The sequence below is a fragment of the Mesoplodon densirostris genome, chromosome 3 (genome assembly GCF_025265405.1).
Source record: "Mesoplodon densirostris isolate mMesDen1 chromosome 3, mMesDen1 primary haplotype, whole genome shotgun sequence".
Classification (NCBI taxonomy): domain Eukaryota; kingdom Metazoa; phylum Chordata; class Mammalia; order Artiodactyla; family Ziphiidae; genus Mesoplodon; species Mesoplodon densirostris.
In genome coordinates, this window is record NC_082663.1 from 42,225,392 (window position 1) to 42,239,619 (window position 14,228).

Below are 14,228 nucleotides of genomic sequence, written 5' to 3' on the forward strand. Positions count from 1 at the left end.
CACAGTTTCAATTTCAGTGCTTGTGATTGGTCTGTTTATATTTTCTATTTCTTCCTGGTTCGGTCTCGGAAGGTTGTGCTCTTCTAAGAATTTGTCCATTTCTTCCAGATTGTCCATTTTCTTGGCATATAGTTGCTTATAGTAATCTCTAATGATCCTTTGTAGTTCTGCAGTGTCAGTTGTTACTTCTCCTTTTTCATTTCTAATTTTGTTGATTTGAGTCTTCTTCCTTTTTTCTTTGATGAATCTGGCTAATGGTTTTTCAATTTTGTTTATTTTCTCAAAGGACCAGCTTTTAGTTTTATTGATCTTTGCTATTGTTTCCTTCATTTCTTTTTCATTTATTTCTGATCTGATCTTTATGATTTCTTTCCTTCTGCTAACTTTGGGGATTTTTTGTTCTTCTTTCTCTAATTGCTTTAGGTGTAAGGTTAGGTTGTTTATTTGAGATGTTTCTTGTTTCTTGAGGTAGGATTGTATCGCTATAAACTTCCCTCTTAGAACTGCCATTGCTGCATCCCATAAGTTTTGGGTTATCATGTTTTCATTGTCATTTGTTTCTTGGTATTTTTTGATTTCTTCTTTGATTTCTTCAGTGATCTCTTGGTTATTTAGTAGTGTGTTGTTTAGCCTCCATGTGTTTGTATTTTTTACAGTTTTTTTCCTGTATTTGATATCAAGTCTCATAGTGTTGTAGTCGGAAGAGATACTTGATTTCAAGTTTCTTAAATTTACCAAGGCTTGATTTGTGACCCAAGCTATGATCTATCCTGGAGAATGTTCCATGAGCACTTGAGAAGAAAGTGTATTCTGTTGGTTTTGGATGGAATGTCGTATAAATATCAGTTAAGTCCATCTTGTTTAATGTGTCATTTAAAACTTGTGTTTCCTTATTTATTTTCATTTTGGATTATCTGTCCATTGGTGAAAGTGGGGTGTTAAAGTCCCCTACTATTGTGTTACTGTCTATTTCCCCGTTTATGGCTGTTAGCATTTGCCTTATGTATTGAGGTGCTCCTATGTTGGGTGCATAAATATTTACATTTGTTATATCTTCTTTTGGGATTGATCCCTTGATCATTATGTAGTGTCCTTCTTAGCCTCTTGTAATAGTCTTTATTTTAAAGTCTATTTTGTCTGATATGAGAATTGCTACTCCAGCTTTCTTTTGATTTCCATTTTCATTGAATATCTCTTTCCATCCCCTCACTTTCAGTCTGTATGGGTTCCTAGGTCTGAAGTGGGACTCTTGTAGACAGCATATATACAGGTCTTGTTTTTGTATCCATTCAGCCAGTCTGTATCTTTTAGTTGGAGTATTTAATCCATTTACATTTAAGGTAATTATCCATATGTATGTTCCTATTACCATTTTCTTAATTGTTTTGCGTGTTTTATTGTAGGTCTTTTCCTTCTGTTGTGTTTCCTGCCTAGAGAAGTTCCTTTAGCATTTGTTGTAGAGCTGGTTTGGTGGTGCTGAATTCTCTTTTGCTTATCTGTAAAGGTTTTAATTTCTCCATCGAATCTGAATAAGACCTTTGCTGGGTAGAGTAATCTTGGTTGTAGGTTTTTCCCTTTCATCACTTTAAATATGTCCTGCGACTCCCTTCTGGCTTGCAGAGTTTCTGCTGAAAAATCGGTTGTTAACCTTATGGGGATTCCATTGTATGTCATTTGTTGTTTTTCCCTTGCTGCTTTTAATATTTTTTCTTTGTATTTAATTTTTGATAGTTTGATTAATATGCGTCTTGACGTATTTCTCCTTGGTTTTATTCTGTATGGGACTCTCTGTGCTTCCTGGACCTGATTGAGTATTTCCTTTCCCATATTAGGGAAGTTTTCAACTATAATCTCTTCAAATATTTTCTCAGTCCCTTTCTTTTTCTCTTCTTCTTCTGGGAACCCTACAATTCAAATGTTGGTGTGTTTACTGTTGTCCCAGAGGTCTCTGAGACTGTGTTCAATTCTTTTTTCTTTATTCTGCTCCCTGGCAGTTATTTCCACCATTTTATCTATCAGCTCACTTATCCATTCTTCTGACTCAGTTATTCTGTTATTGATTCCTTCTAGAGTATTCTTAATTTCCGTAATTGTGTTGTTCATCACTGTTTGTTTGCTCTTTAGTTCTTTTAAATCCTTGTTAAATGTTTCTTGTATTTTCTCCATTCTGTTTCTGAGATTTTGGATCATCTTTACTGTCATTACTCTGAATTCTTTTTCAAATAGGTTACCTATTTCGCCTTCATTTATTATTTGGTCTTGGAGGTTTTTACCTTGCTCATTCGTCTCTAACGTATTTTTTTTGTCATTTCTTTTTTGTTTGTTTGTTTTGATTGGTGGTGCTGTATTCTTCTCTTACTGGTTGTTTGGCCTGAGACGTCCAGCACTGGAGTTTGCAGGTAGTTAGTTAGATAGATAGAACTCATTCTTAGTGCTGAGATGAGGACCTCCAGGAGGCCTCACTCCGACTGATATTCCCTGGCGTCTGAGATTGTCTGTTAGTCCAGTGGTTTCGACTTGGAGCTCCCACCAAAGGAGCTCAAGCCTGACCTCCGGCCTGGGAACCAAGATCCCACAAGCTTCATGGCAAAATAAAAAAAAAACGGGAAGGAAGGAGGGAGGGAGGGAAGGAAACAAGGAGCAGTACAATATCAAAGAATAAAAAAGAAAATAAAATTAGAAAGATTAAAAATATATTAGGAAAAATAAAACTATAATTGAAACAACTGCAACAAGGTAAAATAAAACCACAGCAGAAAAAAGAAAACAACAAAAAAAGGGGGGGCATGGGGAACAAGCCAAAAGGAGAGATCATTAACAAAGTATAAAGAATAAAATAAAATTAGAAAAATAAAAGATTAGGAAAAATAAAGATATAAAAGAATGGACAACAATGAATCAACAAGGTAAAACAGACCTCCAATCTAATAGAGAAAAAAGAAAAGAAAACATCCTTGGCTATGAGGGCAGAGCTTAGGCAGGGGGTGGTACTTAGGCAGGGGCAGGGTTTAGGGTGGGGCAGGGCCTAGGCTCAGTACCCACATAGCTGGGAAAGGTCCCTTGGGCATGGCCTAGGTGGGCGATTTTTAAGCATGGGGCAAGGGCCTCTGCTTAGGACCTGTCGGGAAGGGGAGAGGCAGTAAGTGGAAAGGAAGGGCCTCTGGAGTGTGGAGTTCTGGAGTTAGGAGGTAAGGCCCTGGGTGAGGGCGTGTGGGTGGGGTTTACGCCCAGCGCATTGGAGGGGTTCTCCGAGTGTAGAGGTGGGGCCCTGGGTGGGGGTGTAGGTGTGGGCTTGGGCTCTGTGCAGCAGGAAGGAGGCTCTGAGGGCAGTGGATTAGGCCCAGGAACCCAACAGGCTTCCTGATGCCTACCTACGTGGCCAGGGAAAGCACTGGCTGTGTTTCCTTCCGTTACTTCGCACCCCTCCCCCACCATCTCCCCCAGGGTCTCCCCTGTCGCCACTGGACCTCTAACTGTGGGTGGATCCCACTGGGTGTAGGAACTCCTTCTTTCCCCCAGCCACCACTCAAGGGTGCCAGTCCCAGAGGTCCGGCCTTTACTTTTGCACCGCCTTACCTCCCTCCCATTCCCTCAGGACCCAGGCAGCTGGAGGGGGCCTAGGTGGGCAGAGAATTCGGCCCAGGATCTCAACAGGTTCCTGGGGATCCAGGTGGGCAGGGGAAACCTGGCCACGCTCCCTTTTGATCCTCTGCCCTCCTAATGGTTCACCAATTTCCCCCTTCAGGCGTGGGATCCCTTTCCCTCCCCCAGCCACTCCTCAGGGGTGCCAGTCCCATCCCCCCTCCACTTCTCCTCCCCCTTCACTCCCCACATCCTACCCAGTCGCTGGGGGTTTCTCCCGTCCCCTTAGATGACCGTGGTCCCCCACCGGTGCCTGGTAGGTGCCCTAGTTGTGAGGAGATGCAAATTCCGCTTCCTCCTAGTAAGCCATCTTCCGTGTGCATTCCTTACAGTCCAACTTATCCAAGTGGCAAAAATGAACGTGTCCATTAACAAACCAAAGATACAGCCTCCCTGTAGCATATAAAAGAAGCAAAAGTACATAAATTAAAATTTTTGCTTAGTAACCAGTTGTTCAGTACTTTATTGTAGAAATTATCTAGGTATCTAATAAATATTCATTAATATCATTTAAGGTTGTAGGTTACCTAAAGATCCTGGAAATTAATTTTAAAGATGACATATTGCAAAATGTAATTAGTGTTGAAATAAAATTGTTAGAATAACTAATCATTGTAGATAAACACAAATTTACATTTTGCAGGATTGTAAAACATTGAACAGAAGTAATGTTAGCTTATTTGATTAGAAAACTTGTATAAGTTTAGAAAGAACGTATTCAGGTAGAATAAAAATCTATGCTTGTGTTATATTTAACACTGATATATTAGAGAAAACATAGCTGTTTTTATTAAACAAAAATTAAATTTGCCGTTTGCCAAAATTTACCTATATTACTTGAATTTGAATTCTTAAATGTTAGGTCCTATAAGAATACTTTTTAAACCTAGCACATTCAAGGTATTAGAAATTCAGTTTCCTCATTTTAGGAATATTCCACTTATACAAGCACGTATTTTCTCTATACCCAGTCAGAACAGAGCCCCTTAAAGATATTTTATAATCTAATTCATTAATTCCATCTGGAGGTAGAAAAACATTAGCCACACACATAATGAGAAGTAAAGGCATTTCTAAATTAATAGGTTATGTAGACAGACACATAGTCACACAAAGAACTTATAATTTCAATTCTGAAATTTCAGCCATGGGCTAATAGTAAACATAGAATTTTAATATTCACTGGTCCACGCTAAAGAGCTGTTCTCTACTCAGTGATTACAACTTCTTCATTTATTTGACCTCAAATAGAAAGGACTAACAAACCAGACTTTGTCTTTTCTCATCTGAGAATGGATTTCTAAAGCCATCAATCCATTTTGTGTTTTTTAAATTAATTTTTTTAAATTTTATTATTATAATTTTTTAAAATTTATTTTTGGCTGCGTTGGGTCTTTGTTGCTGTGTGCGGGCTTTCTCTAGTTGCAGTGAGCGGGGGCTACTCTTCGTTGTGGTGCGTGGGCTTCTCATTGTGGTGGCTTCTCTTGTTGCGGAGCATGGGCTCTAGGCACGCGGGCTTCAGTAGTTGCAGCACAAGGGCTCAGTAGTTGCCGTGCACGGGCTTAAGTTGCTCCACGGCATGTGGGATCTTCCCTGACCAGGGATCAAATCTGTGTCCCCTGCATTGGCAGGCAGATTCTTAACCACTGAGCCACCAGGGAAGTCCCCATTAATCCATTTTAAGGGAATCATTAAATGATCAGACCTTAAAATCAGTTCCCCAAATTAGTAGAGAACAACATTGAAATTTGAAAAACGAGAATCAGCAAAGTTCTCTTTCTTTCAGAAGCCAAGAAAAGATACGCCTGAGCTTAAAATAAGGTACACAACTTCTGGTGAAGAAGTTTACTTGGTTTTCGTTGGTGAACCTATTGGGCATCTCAGTAGGACCTCCAAAATTGTTAAAAGAATACCCTGAAAAAGATGAGATTATGATTTAATATAGATATAAGTGAACATGTGTTGAAGAATTTATTTTACTCATGAAATAAGGGAGCCAGGCAGACGTTATAACCAGTTCAAAGGAAAAGTCTGTACAGCACAAATTTATATAGAGTGAAAAAATGAGATGAATTGCAAATAGAGACAAAACTGGTTTTTGCAAGGCCTAGGGAGTCACCAGCCAGGACAGAATTTATATATCCATCAAGTACAGTTGATTCACATTATTCATGGTAGTTATGTTTTATAAAGTCACCACAAACACTAAATTAGTGAATACTGAAATATTGCTCCTAGGGAAAATGATTCCTGTGAGACTCTGATCACAAAATTTTGTCAGCCAGTCAATACACCATCTTGTTTTTATGTGTTTCTGTTTAAAAGTACCTTATTTAATGTATTTTGTCTCTTCATGAACATTGAACTCATGGCCAACAGCATTATACCTTATGCCTGAATGACGCTTATCTAACACAAGTTGGCACATCACAGCCTTCTTGCACTTAGAAACACTAAACAGCACTAAACCACTACCCTTGGGGGTCATTTTAAACAGTGAAATTACCAACAAGCAGGGCAAAAATGCAAAAAACGTGGCTGTGAATAGACTACAAAAAGGATACTTGTTTACAGTGTGAGAGCTGAAACAAGAAGGCAGAGCATTACCTCGTTTGATCTCAGCTGGAGCATGTGTGTTGGGTGACTCAAAATTTTCATTGCTCTGTGCATGTCATGAATGACCATGGGAAGCATCACAAGTATTCATTTTGGGTTTACAAATTAATTTTAGTGAGTAGGCGAATTTGAAAATACAGTATCTGAGAATAATGAAGATTATTTGTGCATACAACATTTGGAATTGCAAAGTAACTCAAAGAAGATTAACAGAGCTATGATCCGTTGTTCTATAAACACTGCGTAGTCTCTACTGAAGCACCAGATTTTTTTTCTACATAATTCTTTCTTCCCAATCCCCAGTCCCAGTACTGACTGTCTTGTGGCTAGGGAAATGTTCAGTTTGGCTGCTAAGGAGAAAGACAGACAGACAGACAGACGTGAGTTCCTTAGATTCCCTGTTGGAAGTCTGAAATAATTTTTCTCATAGAGATAGTGTTATACATGGTGGCTTAGTGAGGTTCTAGTATATTTTGGGTTATATAGGATTCTGGAAATCTACAGGATTCTGGAGATCCCTACACACAGACCACACCCAGATCAATTATGTCAAAATCTGAGTGATTTTTTTTTTGAGGTACACGGGCCTCTCACTGTTGTGGCCTCTCCCGTCGCGGAGCACAGGCTCCGGACGCGCAGGCTCAGAGGCCATGGTTCACAGGCCCAGTTGCTCCGCGGCATGTGGGATCTTCCCGGACCAGGGCACGAACCCGCGTCCCCTGCATCAGCAGGCAGACTCTCAACCACTGTGCCACCAGGGAAGCCCCTGAGTGATTTTTGAACATCTACCTTTGTTGTGTAGTTTCGTTCTCTAGACAAATGTGTTGTAAATTTCTAATGACTGATTTTCAAATGTACTTTTGGAACACAAACCAGTTTGTTTTGTGGCAAATTCTGAATAATGTGGCTCCAAAATAATAATACGGTATAGCAAATATATTATTTGAACAGATAAAATTTAAGGGAGCATTAACTATCATATCAAAGGTTTTTTTTTTTTTTGGTCTTGCAGCTGTGGCAGGTGTAGGGTGTTGCTAATCCATCTTATATAATTTTCATAGAAAGAATTGCTTTGCCAGTGTATCCAAAATACATTTCTCCTCTATAATATTTTCTAAAAGAAGATCTAAGATATTTTAAAATTATGCTGAACCTCTTCCTCTCCCCCAAAATATTAGATACGTGAGAATTTCAAATAGAGGTACTTTTTTGGGGGGCCACATTACGCGGCATTCAGGATCTTATTTATTTCCCCGACTAGGGATCAAACCGGCGCTCCCTGCAGTGGAAGCGCAGAGGCTTATCCACTGGACCACCAGGGAAGTCCCGAGGTACTTTTGAGCGCCTGTAAAGCTACTTTTCTTCCTTCTCCCCTTCCTTCCTTAAATTATATTTTAAGTTTATGCTTTGCTTTTACCTAGACGCATAGTATGGGTCCATGGCCTGGTGGGGAATCTTGAAACTTTCTAAGTATCAACATACCTCTCAAAGTCTTTGCTATTCTGATCCCATGCCTCTGTTAGCAGTGACTGCCAGGTATGTCAGTTTGTGCCAAATTATGTGATCGTTCTTACTTTGTACACAAATGGACAGTAGGAAAAATCATTAAACCGTTCACTTCCAAATATTATCAGAGTTTGCGATTAGGTTATTGGAGGAGAAAGACCTTTAACAGGACTTGAACCAAGGTTACTAGAGGTTAACATATTTCACAAGCAGTAAAAACACTGATGAATGTTTCTCTGTATTTCTGCATTACTGAACCATAAATAAAATGGTTCTGTAAATTTAAATGAATGGGATTTTCTTTTGTCTTATACATGGAATTCATAAATTATTGGGGTCTCGTTTCGTTCAGAGGCTTTTCTGTTTTTGTTTTTTGGTAGTATTTGAAAAGGTTACACCAGACATTCATATCTAGGAAGTAGAATATCCCAGCCACAATCTGGAGGTCAACAAAATAAATGGGCATATTTCTGAAAAAGAAATTGAGCATGGGATATCACAGATCACATTTTAAGTTTATTGGAGCATTTGCCAGAGGTATTTCTCTGATACTAGGGCTTAAAGTTCAAAATATCTTTGTGAAAGCATTCCAGTGTGTGAAACAGCAAAGGGAGTCAGCTTCTCATCATTTGGGTGCTGTTGGTTGGATTTGTGGTTAATCCATGCCATATGGCTGCTCTCCTCAGTGGGAAGTGACGGCAGCCCTAGGAGCTTTACCCCATCCCTGGGCAGCTGCCTTAGACTCAGTTGCTTTGATCTTCTTCTGTTGCACAGCTGGGAGGAGCAAGGGCTGGTTTTCAGAACAACCAGAACAACAGAACAATACATGAAACCACTGTCATAGACTACACCTTGATTTTATACCAGCATTCTTCAGAGAGTGCAAGCGTTTTCACTTTCATAATCTCATTCAAAAACTCAAGTTTGAGTTATTTCTTAAAAAAATTTTTTTCAGGTTGAAAAAAATTCCTGTGGAAATTTAAGCATTTCACAAATAAGATTCCATTCTTAAAGGTCTATGTTTTATTTCCCGCAGGTTATATTATCTTCTATCCTTCTAAGAACAAGTTTCAAATAGGAAGTAGAAAAGATGAGTACAATTCATGTAACATACTCATTAAGTACAAATGTTCAATGTCCTTTCAAGTGCTTTTACTCTTGTAGTTATCTTGTCTTTTTAGTTAAAGCTACAGCTTGCTCCAGTAGCCTTTGTATTGCTACAATATTACAAAAAATAATTTGGGAAAGATTGTGGTATGAAGTTTTTAGTGGGACCAGTAAATTTGTTCATCCAGGCACTGTAAGGTAAACACTTTGTAGAGGGATGCTTGGAAATGTGGTCAGATTCTTAACAGGGTTCCAGAAAAGGGCAAATTTTCATTGTAACGTCAGTCCTACATAGTAGAAAACTGCTGAAAAATCCAAAGGGAGATTTTACGTAGACTCTGACTTGAGTTTCAGTCTCTATTGTGAATTGTCATTAGACTTCCTCATACCCTTCTTTGCTTTTACTTAATCAGAGAACACAGTTGCTTGTATCGCTTTGGGAACAGAGTTTTCCGCAGAAAAATCACTGGTGGCTGTGATAAAGTGGAAAGTAATAGCATAGAGACGGATGCCGTTAGCAAACGCACGTTTCTTCCATGGGTGTTTCTGTTTGTTTCACAGGGTGCTTTGCCCATCCACATTCCAATCCCTATAATGATACTTCTATTTATTGTTGTTATCACTATCAACAGCAACTATAATCTGGCTCACAATTCCCAAGAGTCAGCTCACTCCTTAGTTACCAGGAGAAAACCCAAACCAGTTGTTCTTTTATGTGTACAAAACCCCAGTCTTCTCACATTGCAGTGACCCTGACAGCGTTTTCAGACTCCATGGACAGAACAGATAATAGAGCTATGTCTGCATTCTGATGCAGTAAAAAAAAAAATTATTTTTCTCCCTCGTGCTTGAAGGATTAACTGTAAATGGGAGTGATTATCAAGTATGTGTGTGTGGGTATACGACCAATTACTAAATATTTCTAAGTGCTTTCTCATTTATTCTTCAGTTCCTCTTAGTGTCTTTATTGGGCTGGAGAGTGTGTGTAGGGAGGCAGAGGGGGAGGAAACGTACGTCGTCTCACCCATCATTTGGCAAGAAAAGATCACAGAGTCTTGGGTAACTTACCAGTAATCATTACAATAACCAGACATAGAATCCACACTAGAAACGATTTCCTTTCTTCACAACTATGGGGGGACATATGGAGGACGTAGCCTTACTTTCCAGGGATTCTTAAAACAGTCTTTTCAACTCATTTACAAAAATAAACAGAAAAAAAAAGTTAGGAAATCACACAGGTTGAAAGGAGATGGGGGAAATAGATAAAAATTGCAGTTACAGGGAAATGCCATTTTATTTTGAGGGGGTTGGGTGCATAGACTTAACCTGAATTAAAATCCAGGCTTTGCCACTTATTAGCCACGTGGCTTTAGGCTGCTTATGTTCTCTATTTTTCCTCATAATTAGATATAAAATCAGGGTATTTATAATGCCTACCTTATAAGCCAGGCAACCTATGAACTCAATTTTAAAACTCAGTGCAGGACCTAGAACACAGAATACCAGGCGCATTCCTGAATGGAGGTCTTTGTACTTGTGTTCTTTTTGCCTTCAAGCTCTCTTTCCAGACATCCACATGACTAACTCTCTGATGTCTTTGCTCAAATGTGATCTTCTCAGGGACGGAAGGTGCCCCTATCTGCCCTCTCTAAAATGTTTTCTCTTTAGTACTCATTAGTGTATAATATATATTTTTAATTGTACATTTTACTATATTAGCATGTAATATACTATGCATTTACTTATTAACTTCTCCTCCCCTACTGACTTGAAGAAGTTTGGGAATTTTTTGTTTACTGCTTTACCTCTGGTGTCTAAACAGTTCCTGACACGGAAAGAAGGCAATTGATAATATTTGTTAAATGTATAACAAATGCTCAGTAAATATTATTGTTATACCTGCTTTACTGAATTAAGGATTTTATAATTATCAGCACCACTTGCTGATTAATGTAGGAAATGCTTGAGAAGTTTATAATGTTAAAATTATGCTTAGTTCACAGTATTAATTTGCTTACCAAAACCGCTTTCTGTAGTTAATAACTAGGCTAAATTATGCCTAACTAGATTCAAAGCATCATAAGTTCAAAATTAATGGGTTCCAATATGACAGATTTTATTCACATTAATACTTCATATAGAAGATAAGTTGCTAGGAAGTTGCAAATAAAACTTGAGGGAGAAATAATAGCTTTACGTTTATCAAGTGCTTACTATAAACCACAAGAAACAACAGAGTATAGTTAAGGCACAGGCTCCAGAATCAGACTGTGTTCAAATCGTGTTTCTGCCCTTTCCTAGCTGAGTGACCTTGTGCTAGTTACCTAACCATTCTGTGCCTCAGTTTCCTCAGTTATATAAAAGAACTAATATTAATTCATATAAAGGTTTTAGAAAAATACCTTTCTCATAGAACTTAATAAATGCCAGGACTTTACATGAATTAGCTTGTTTAATCCTCATGACAACCTATAAAGTAGGTACTATTCTTATGCTCTTTAGTAAATTTTTTGAAATTCAAACAACCACTTGTTAATATACCAGTATTTTGGGTTCTGTGAAAGTAAGATGTATTTTAAACCATTTGTTTCATTTGCATTCCTCCTCCATTTCCTTATAGCAGATGGGCTCTCTTTGAAGATAGTGTTCTAGCAGTGGACTTATTAATTATTTCCCCTTTTTGGGCACTGAAATAGGCATATAGCAGTATACTTTGATGATTTGAGTTTCATAGGCTTCACTTTTATGGCAAAATTGAGTTCTAAAAGGCTTGTTGAAACGTAAGCTTTGTGGTAGCAAATACTATACTCACCTAGAGGCACTAGAATTCATAACAACTCACAAGATCAAGAAGCTTATTACTTAATTAGACTACAGTATTCAGTTTGGACATTTTATGTATGACTGCATGATTCAGCCATGAATCAAATGTTTCAAGATGAGTTATTTGAAGAAAGTTCTAGAAGAGAATGACAAATTACAGAGATGGAAAATGGATCTAATGAAGAAAAGTGAGTTATATAGATAGGTTGCTTGGACTAGGGAATAAAAGTATGACTTACTTAATTATATTTTCAAGGAGGAGTGTGTTTATTTGGTTTTTCTCCATGTCTTAGAAGAACTGAACTATACTTAAAGCAGAAGATATAGACATATATGAATCTAGTTTTCAAAATTGTAAAACACTGAGAAGGGCTTTGGAGAGAAGGTATAAACTCTCAGAAGGCAATAGACAGTTTAGACCAGTGGTACTCAAATTTCTATGCATAAAAATCTCCTGGGATCAATTAAGTACAGATTCCCAGGTCCCCACAAGAGATTCTGATCCAATGGATCTCTGGTCAGGCCTAAGAATTTTCACTGTTATCAGATACTTCAATGGGATTCTAACGTAGACAGCCCTTAAAACAAATGTTGAAAAACGTTTTGAGTTTAATCAGCCTGTCAAACTCCAGGGAGCTCAACCAAGTAATCTCTTATGGTCTCCTCTAACTCTGATTTATATAGATAGTTCTGTACATGTTTCTCTGTATCACTTCAAGTGAGCTCCAAACGGTTATAAAGGCACCAGCTCTTAGAAAGCAGTGAGATGGGTTATATTGTTCAGTGTTGCTCATTACAGCTAAAGAAATCACATATTAAACCACAAAGAGGAATGGAAATTTTTACATAATACATAACTAATGGATATTTGAACAAGTAATATTCAGCAAGGAGAAATTAAATCATGGCTTACACCTTTAAGATACGGTAAATCATCTTCAGGCAATACTTTAGACCCTCTTGTCACACAGGATTACAAGGGAACGCAATACTAAGTATTTATAGTTCAAATGTGTTGACACATACTCGTGATAAATGAACATTAAATTTATGAAAGTTAGCCTCTGCTCGCTGTGTTCTTCAGGTATCCTCTTTAATTCTGTTCTTATGTGTTTATTTTTGTTTTTGTTTTCTAGGATGGAGCTATGATGTTGAAGAGAGAAGGGTTCCGAAACCAAAGTCAAAGTCTTATGGCGCGAACTTTTCTTGGAACAAAAGAACAAGAGTATCCACAAAATAGGTTGGCACGGATTATATCTCTGCTTGACTGTGAATAAAGTCAGCTGTTCAGTATTTATAGTCCGTGTATATTACACCTCAATCTCCTAATAAATTTGAACTTTAAACTACAGATACATTTTGTGGTGTAATTTTAAATGTTTTTTGATGTCTCAAATTAAACTTGTTATAATTTCCTTTATAGAGAGACTTTTTCAGGTGATCATATCTCTAGGAAATTTCGGCACTTACAAATCTATTAAAAGGAATACTTGAAATCTGCAATATTGAAGTTTTATACTTGCTTTTTATGACCATTCTCAAGTTAATAATATTTATAAACTACCAGCCATCATTATCAAAATGCTGTCTTAGAAATTTTCCTTTTATCATAGGTAAAGAAATTCATGATTACATTGCAATCTGATAAACCTAAACCCAAATCTCCTTATTATTGAAATTCTCTTCTTTAATTAGAAATATTCTCTAAGTTTCTTTGAGCCTGAATGAATTGTGTTCCATACTAAATGCTGCCCACAAATCAACACTTCATGATTGTGAGGTTCAGGTAAAGATTTTATATTCTTGTGAATTAAAAGACTCAGAAAATAAAAACCAGTTCTTTGTTTGTTAGAGATGATTAGTATTCACTGTTATTTTTAGAAAATATAGATATATGCTTTTGTTATGTGCTAATCATTTAGGTCATACAGTATGAGTTACCAAGCACACACTCTTGTCGGTTACCTCAATAAACATTCTATACTAATCTTCATAATAATTCATAATAATTCACTATTTTCCCCATTTTGCAAAGACATAAATCAAGGCTTAAAGTGACTAAATAACATGCTCAAAATCACACAAGTGAAAGCTGGCACTTGAACCCAAGTCTGTCTGTCTTCAAAGCCCATACTGTTAATTACTTTAGTTACAGAGAAATAGGATTGATTAATAGCAGATGATTTCTTTGGATTGCTAATACATTCTTCGATGTTTCAAAAATTATATACTAAATATACAGTCTCTCACAATCACATTTCATAAAAACACTAATAGCACATTGACCTAGCCCAACAAAGAAAACACGTCAGAGTAAAAATTTGTATGATATTGTTTTTGGAGAGCGTATTAGTAGTGTCTTTTCAAAATGTTAACTGCACATTCCATTTAATTTTAAAAATCCTCTTCTAGGCAAATAGCCTATGGATGTACACAGAAGTGAATGTACAAGGATATTACAGAACTGTTTCTAATAGCTAATAAGTTGAAACAATCTAAATGTCTATTAAAAGGGGAATGAAGTTAAATGG

General features: G+C 37.3%; 1 protein-coding gene across 1 annotated transcript in view; it reads left to right on the forward strand.

Moving 5' to 3' along the window:
• Positions 1-13,048, forward strand: part of NDUFS4 (NADH:ubiquinone oxidoreductase subunit S4) — a 125,380-nt gene extending 112,332 nt beyond the window's left edge. The window contains exon 5 of the mRNA XM_060091691.1: positions 12,834-13,048. Within this exon, the coding sequence (XP_059947674.1) occupies positions 12,834-12,937 (104 nt within the window). The 3' untranslated portion in view covers positions 12,938-13,048. The remainder of the gene's footprint in view (positions 1-12,833) is intronic.
• Positions 13,049-14,228: the final 1,180 nt, after the last annotated feature.